Source organism: Herpailurus yagouaroundi, unplaced genomic scaffold (genome assembly GCF_014898765.1).
Source record: "Herpailurus yagouaroundi ecotype Mexico unplaced genomic scaffold, PumYag 208, whole genome shotgun sequence".
In the NCBI taxonomy this organism is placed as follows: Eukaryota; Metazoa; Chordata; class Mammalia; order Carnivora; family Felidae; genus Herpailurus; species Herpailurus yagouaroundi.
The window spans coordinates 7,019,302-7,026,957 of NW_024412439.1; the positions used below are offsets into that span (position 1 = coordinate 7,019,302).

At 53.2% G+C, this 7,656-nt stretch overlaps 1 protein-coding gene across 1 annotated transcript in view; it reads right to left on the reverse strand.

Moving 5' to 3' along the window:
• The window catches only part of DNAH9 (dynein axonemal heavy chain 9), a 311,907-nt gene that overhangs the window by 176,706 nt on the left and 127,545 nt on the right, over positions 1-7,656 (reverse strand). The window contains exons 31-32 of the mRNA XM_040453174.1: positions 5,744-5,917; positions 5,066-5,273 (exon numbers count right to left, since the gene is read on the reverse strand). Of these exons, the coding sequence (XP_040309108.1) occupies positions 5,066-5,273; positions 5,744-5,917 (382 nt within the window). The remainder of the gene's footprint in view (positions 1-5,065; positions 5,274-5,743; positions 5,918-7,656) is intronic.

Here is a 7,656-nt window from a genome sequence, read left to right on the forward strand (position 1 = left end):
ATATGTATACTTTCATATCTTTTTAATTAAAAGAATTTTTATATTAATTTTTTATTTTTTATTTTTTTAACATTTATTCATTATTGAGAGATAGAGACAGAACATGAGCAAGGGAGGGGTGGAGAGAGGAGAAGACACAGAATCCGAAGCAGGTTCCAGGCTCCGAGCTGTGAGCACAGAGCCTGATGCGGGGCTCGAACTCACAAACCTTGAGACCATGACCTGAGCTGAAGTCGGACGCCCAACCGACTGAGCCACCAGGCACCCCAGTTTGTTTATTTTGAGGGAGACAGAGACAGTGTGAGTACAGGAGGGGCAGAGAGAGAGAGAGAGAGAGAAAATCCCAAGCAGGCTTTGCATTATGAGTGCAGAGCCTGATGTGGGGCTTGAACTCATGAAACTGAGATCGTGACCTGAGCTGAAATTGAGAGTCGGACACTTAACTTTGAGCCGCCCATGTTTATTTATTTTTGAGAGAGAGAGAGAGAGAGAGAGAGAGAGAGAGAGAGAGAGAGAGAGAATATGAACTAGCGGGGAAGGGGCAGAGAGAGAGAGGGACACAGAATCCGAAGCAGGCTCCAGGTTCTGAGCTGTCAGCATAGAGCCCGACACGGGGCTCGAACTCACGAACCATGAGATCATGACCTGAGCCAAAGTCGGACGCTTGATCGACTGAACCACCCAGGCGCCCCAGTATACACCTCTTTTTAAACAAGACACATTTTGGAGCGTGATCTACCCTGTTCCGTATCTTCCTTTTCCCGTTCAACAAAGCTTTGGAAGTACTTCCAACCCCGTTCATACAGAAACGTCCTCACGTGTCATAATGATGCTCAGCACTCCATCTCGTGGATAATTAGGCTACTTCCCACATCAGTACAGGAGGGGCAGGGAGAGAGAGAAAATCCCAAGCAGGCTTTGCATTATGAGTGCAGAGCCTGATGTGGGGCTTGATGTGTGTTTATAACGGGTCTGAAGTGGCCCCACACACATCTTGCACACCTGTCTGGGTGTACTACCTGCCCCGGGAAGCAGACCATACACCACAGCACACTGGATCTGTTCGTAATGACGCAGGCTCTTAGGCACAAAAGGCGACAGAGGCACTCGGCCGCAGAAAGAGCGTTGGGCTCAGGATGTGCGTGGGAGAGTCTGCCTCTTGTCCGAGACCGGGGTAGCTGCCCTTTGAGAATCTCCTTTTTTGAAATGTTCTCTGCCCTCTGGGATACCAGGTTCCTGGCTCCCCTGTTCCTAAGCGTCATCAGCATCCTTTCTCCCGCCGTTTTGTTGCTTCTAACACGTTTTAGGCTGAGAGGCCAAACAAACAAAGTTGTTTGGAGAGGCTCCACGGAAGGGAGTTCAGCATTTTCTTTTTTTTTTCCAGAGTCACGGGTATGAGCTCTGCTGCGTGGACTTTGTGGCCTTTATGCTGCTCCTCTTGGGCTCTGGGTTAGTCCCAAGTTCCTGGCTGCTTCTGGACAGCAGAAGCTTCACCCACCTCTAGTGTGGAGGGTGGAAGGGACCAAGAGGCCACTAGGGAGCTAACGGGACACAGGAGTGTTGTGTCCAGCTGCAGTGACGGCCGGTGTTATCCTGGCCCCATCTGACAGCAGGCTGACTCTTCTGAACAATTCTCTGTGTTTCACCAGGACAGGAGGAGAAAATCCTCCAGGTTGGGGACCCAGGAGAAGACGGAGAGGTCCGGGCGAGAGGACCCGGGAGAAGAGCAAACAGCTCGTCTCCCTTTCCTTGGTTATGAATTTTTACTATTTAAAGTGTTTGCTTACATGCAGAAACCTGACAATAGGATTCTAGCGAACAACTCCTCTAGAATACTCGAATGATACCACGAACGGTAATAGTAATAACAGCAAATATTTATTACAGTTTTTGTGGTATTTTCCTACCAGGGAGGCAATGTAACCTTGTCGTTAAGGGCAAGGCTCTGGGGGCGCCTGGGTGGCTAGGTTGGTTGAACTTTTGACTTTGAGTCAGGTCATGATCTCACGGTTCATGAGTTAGAGCTCCGTGTCGGGGTCCTCAATCACAGCATGGAGCCTGCTTGGGATTGTCTCTCTCCCTCTCTCTCTGCCCCTCCCGGGCACCTTCTCTGTCTCAAAAATAAATAAACAACAACAAAAAAAGAGCACAGACTCTGTCTGGGTTCAAACCCTGGCTCCATCATCACTCTCGGCATGGCCTCGGAGAGCTTATTTAACTCCTCTGCCTTGACTTTCTCATCTACAACACAGGGACCATACAAGGACTTACTTTATGGGGCTGTAAATGATGAAATGATTTAAAAACATGTCAACTTCCGGGGCACCTGGGTGGCTCAGTCGGTTAACTGCCCGGCTGTCGGTTTCGGCTCAGGTCATGATCTCACGGCTCATGAGTTCGAGCCCCGCGTCAGGCTCCACGCAGACAGTGTGGAGCCTGCTTGGGATTCTCTCTCTTTCACTCTCTCTCTGCCCCTCCCCTGCTTGCATGTGCGCGCTCTCTCTCAAAAATACATCAACTTTAAAAAAAATTACGCAAAATAAATAAATAAAAACAGGTCAGCTTCCAATCTCAGGTTGGCACCTGACACATACTTGATGAATGTTTGATAAATGTCACTTGTTGATATTAGCCTACTGATCATAGATTTAAGAATCAGAGCAAATGGGCAGAGCTCATAATCTGGTCGGTCACTGGACTCCAGGCTTGCAAATAAGGGCAGGTATATTCTCCCAGGAGCAAACGGGGTCAACAAGTGAGCCAGACAGGCACGTGAAGTCCGCTTACGACCACCGCCGGGCATTAACGTGGCAATGTCAGGCCACGATGCAAGGCCACAACACAGCATACCATGATGGTGGCCGAGGTCTCACGGAAGAGAGATGAAGCGAGTGAGAGCCCATGGTTAACACTGAGGGTATTCTGCAAGCTGGACTATTAAGCACAGCCGTTATTTAAACAATAAATTAGATAATGAGGCACGTGGGTGGCTCAGTCAGTTGAGCGTCTGACTCTTGATTTTTGGCTCAGGTCATGATCCCAGGGTCATGGGATTGAGCCCTGTGTTGGGCTCCATGCTGAGCACAAAGCCTGCTTGAGATTCTCTCTCTCTCTCTCTCTCTCTCTCTCTCTCTCTCCCTCCCTCCCTCCCTCCCTCCCTCCGACCCTCTCCCCTGTTCGTGTGCACACACTCTCTAATAAAAAAAATATATATAAATTAGGGGTGCCTGGGTGGCTCAGTCGGTTGAGCGTCTGACTTCAGCTCAGGCCGTGATCTCACAGTCCGGTCTGTGAGTTCGAGCACTGCATCGGGCTCTGTGATGACAGCTCGGAGCCTGGACCCTGCTTTGGATTATTCTGTGTCTCCCTCCCCTCTCTGTCCCTCCTCCACTCGCACTCTGTTTCTCTGTCTCTGTGTCTCAAAAAAAAAAAAAAAAATTAAAAAATAAATAAGCTTACAACTAATTAAATTGTATTACAAAAAAACAAAGGTAAGGCTATTCAAAACTCATCATATCTGAATGATTGTTACCCACTCTGCCTGGGAAGTGGAAATACCATGGAGGGTCACCACCACAAAGGTGGGAGTATTTCCACCACAGAAACGGATAGGTTTGTCTGGGTGCTTGTGCAGTTCTCACAAGGTGCCGGAGAAAAAAAAGCGTTAATCGTGCAGATGAAACTTCAAAGCGCATCATGCCCGCAGCCATTTACAGGGACGACAGCAACAAAGAAAACCCAAGTGTTCTTTGGCTGTTCAAAGACGCTCACGTCACCGACCCACTAGTGAATCTGTGCCACGAGCCTTCCTCATTTCGTGTTGTCTTACTTGTTCAGGTTCACGTGGGCACTAGGGTCGCGACGGACCCTGGGCAGCATTCATGAGCCCAGCAGGGGGTGGAGCCCCGAGGCTCGCTTGACAAAGAGGCGGAGGAGGGCCTGTCACCGAGGGGTGACAGGTGCAGGCGTGCGGGTGCCTAACTGCTCTGAGAGGCAGGGAGCAGACACTGGTGCCCCCGACAGCACGCGGAGCTGGCTGGGCCCCGGGCCTCGGAAGACCCGGTGGGATGGTCAGGAGGAAGGAGGGAGGCGAGCTGTTCTCCACGTGGGAGCTGTGGACGCGGAACCCCGCCAAGACCACACTGGCTGACTCTGGGGATCCCGCTGGGAGGGGCCACGGAAGCACTGGGTGAGTGAAACGGGTCCAGGCTGGGCAAGAGGTGGTCAGAGTAAAGCCTGGTTTGCAAGTCTGCTGGCCTGGATGTCGGACAGGGAGAGTGTTGGGCTCGTCCTCGTGTACTGAGTGACGGCCTGCAACTGGCCAGCGTGCAAACAGCCCAGTGCGTGGCATTCCACGTGCGGGCGTGCACCGGGGTCTCACGTGGGAAGCACAGCCCAGTTACAGCATCAGGGGGAAGAGCTGGGTTCTCCCCAGCCTTGCCACCGCCCTCCTCTGGCCAGGAGCTTGGCTCGGGGGCTTCGTCAAAAGGAAGCTTCTTCCAGGGTTCATGTGATGAGTGTTTCTCTATACGAGGAGACCCTGTTGTAAGTGAGGGTCAAGGAGAAAGTGCCTCTGGCGAGGGGGACGTTCCTGCAGCGAGCCTCTGACCCTGAAGCCACACCTGGAGGACCCGTGCCCACTCGGCAGCCCGGCGTGTCAGCTCCCGGTGAGAAGCACGTTCTATGTGCTCAGAAGCCCGGATGTGCTATGCCAGCCTTGCTGCTTAACGGGGACCTTGGGCAATCGCGCGCTTCTACCCGAGCCTCAGTTTCCCCATCTAGGAGATACGGGGAGGCGAGACGGGAAGGAAATGCTCTCTAGAGACACTTCCCGTGCCAGCAGTCTACAAGCCTACGGAAATGCTTCTGCGTGTGCCCACTTTCTTTGGCGTTAAGGTGCTGAACCTCTCTGTGTTCGACTCCCGGCACGGGAGGAATGTAGGAGACGGGTGGGGGGGGCACGGGGGAACCCCAACAGGTGCCTGATGCTTTGCCCCGGCTCCATGTCGGGGCACGTGGCCACTCAGACGCCCCCACACCACCCTCCACGCGCTCCGGCCCTCACCTTGCAGCATCGCCGACGTGGTATAGTAGTTGAACGGCACGTTTTGCACCAGGTACTCCTCGGTGTCGAGGCTGGCCAGCTTGGTTCCCACCAGGACCGACTTGCCGACCCCCGCGGTCCCCACCAGCATGACCGGCCGCTGCCGCTCCAGGAGCCGCTCCAGGAAGTAGCACACTCGGACGGTCTCGCCCGTGGGCACCAGGCAAGCCTGCGGGGAGGACACGATGGGCAGGCTCGTGGGAGAAACAGATGCAGGGCGGAACGTTCCGGAACATTTCAGAAGAGGGTCTCCCCCTGGCAAGGGGGCGCTGGCTGACTACCTGGGGCAGGGGCGCCTTCCTTCGCATGCACGCTAACACCACTCCGGGAGTTCATTCTCGGGGTGGAGAGATCCCCTCCCTCCTCGGCCAGCTCCGTCTGCCTCCCTGTGGCCTCTCTAACGCGCTTTAGAACCTTCTGCCCCCAGGATGCTGCTGGAGTCTGCGAATCAAGTTAGCTAGTCTTTGCGGGGTTTCTGTGGCTTCCCTGCACCGAGAGTCTCCTCTGGAAAAGCACGTCGCTGGGCATGACTGGTTGCCAGCAAGGTTAAAACACTTGAGGGCCAATAACGGGCTGTGACTAGGACCGCTACGGATCCTTGGCACGAGCAGACATCCTTGGTCACTCGGCCACACTCACCTGCAGAGGCATCTCGGGGTCGAATTCAAACTGGGGGATGAGCTTGGACCAGGGCTCGAATTTCTTGGTCTCCGGGTCTATGTAGTAGTCAAAGACGGTTCCCTGGGAGGGAAACTTGACTGTCTTGAAATGCGCGAGCCACCACTTGCTGAACTCTTCCCGGTGGTCCGCAAGCTGCCAGAACAAAGCGGGTCAGGAGGCGAGGCTCTCCGGAGCTTGCGAAGCCTGGACAGACTGCCCGGCCGTCGGGCAGAAGGTCGGGGCCATGAAAGGCTTTGCAGACCTGCCCGATGGAGTGGCTTCTCCAGGAAGGATGCTGCTTCCCTGAGGATCAGCCCTGACGAGGCGCATCAGTGCGGGGACACGAGCGCCACCGCTTGACCGTGGGGCTGAGTCCCCCTGGCACTGTGCATCGGGGTGTGAGAACACCGAAAAGAGTGGGGTCCCATGACCGCAAGATGAAAAGACAGATCGACCCCCTTCCTCCCAGACCGCAGAGACCCAGCAACTCTAGGATGGCGGTTAGGGACGGAACGGATACAAATGGAGGCTGTTGGCACCTGGGGGGTGCAGGGTGGTGGCGTGAGAAGAGCCTCACCTCCTTCTGTGCCTCCGTGTCAGCTGTGAAATGAGCACCCCAGAAAAGAGAACTTCCAAGGACTCTGAAGGTCTTCCTTCAAGAGCTAAAATTTGTGTTTTTTTTTTAAGTTTATTTCTTTTGAGAGAGACAGGGACAGTGCAAGTGGGGGAGGGGCAGAGAGAGAGAGACAGACAGACAGACAGACAGAAACAGAATCCCAAGCAGGATCCGCTAACCAGCGCAGAGCCTGATGCGGGGCTTGAACTCACGAAACCACGAGATCGTGACCCGAGTCGAAATCAAGAGTCGGACGCTTAACTGCCTGAGCCACCCAGGTGCCCCAAGAGCTAAAATTTCTAAAACGTAAGAGCAGCAGAGACAAAGCTAAACTGGTCTTTCTGACAGAAGGAATAGGTAGAGATACATGATTCACATGCACGCGTGCTAGATCACGAGCCCCTCAGGGCTGCGCACCCGGTGTACTCAAATTATCTTACTATGGGGCACCTGGGTGGCTCAGTCGGTTGAGCTTCCGACTTCGGCTCAGGTCACGATCTTGCGGTTGATGAGTTCGAGCCCCGCGTCGGGCCCTGTACTGACAGCTCAGAGCCTGGAGCCTGCTTCCAAGTCTGTGTCTCCCTCTCTCTCCATACTCTGTGTCTGTCTCAAAAATAAATAAACATTAAAAAAAAATTTTAAAAATTATCTTGCTATGTCCAAGCCAAAACATGCCAGACACGGGCACATGCATGCACCCCATAACATACCCGCGACTACTGGCAATAAGCCCATTCTTTGAGCATACAGACCTAGGAAAAATCTCCAAAAAGGAAACCTAAAAAGAGACCCAGACTGGACATTTTAGGGAAATGTTCCCGGAGGGCGGGACAGACGAGGAAGCTGGGCACGTGGGCAGTGATTCTGGGCTTGTGGCCAGTGGGGCAGCTCACTTTGTTGCCTACTGGGTAAGTAGGACTGAATTCTCTTGCTTTGGAATGGGAACGGAAACAAGTCCCGATACAGACGGACAGATCTGCGTCTTCTTATTCTGACACGAATTCAGACGAAGGGGGTGCAGGACCTTCTCAGTAATGTGCTCTGCGACCGGAAGCCTTGGAGGAAAAAACCTATTTTTGACTCATGGACACAATCCTTCAAGATTTTCAACGTCCCTTAAAAATCGGATTGTAGATTTACGTGGAAAAACCAAGGCGAAGGTCACCTTTAGAAGAAAACAGGTTGCTGACTAATCTTTGACAAAGCAGGAAAGAACATCCAATGGAAAGAAGACAGTCTCTTTAACAAATGGTGCTGGGAGAACTGGACAGCAACA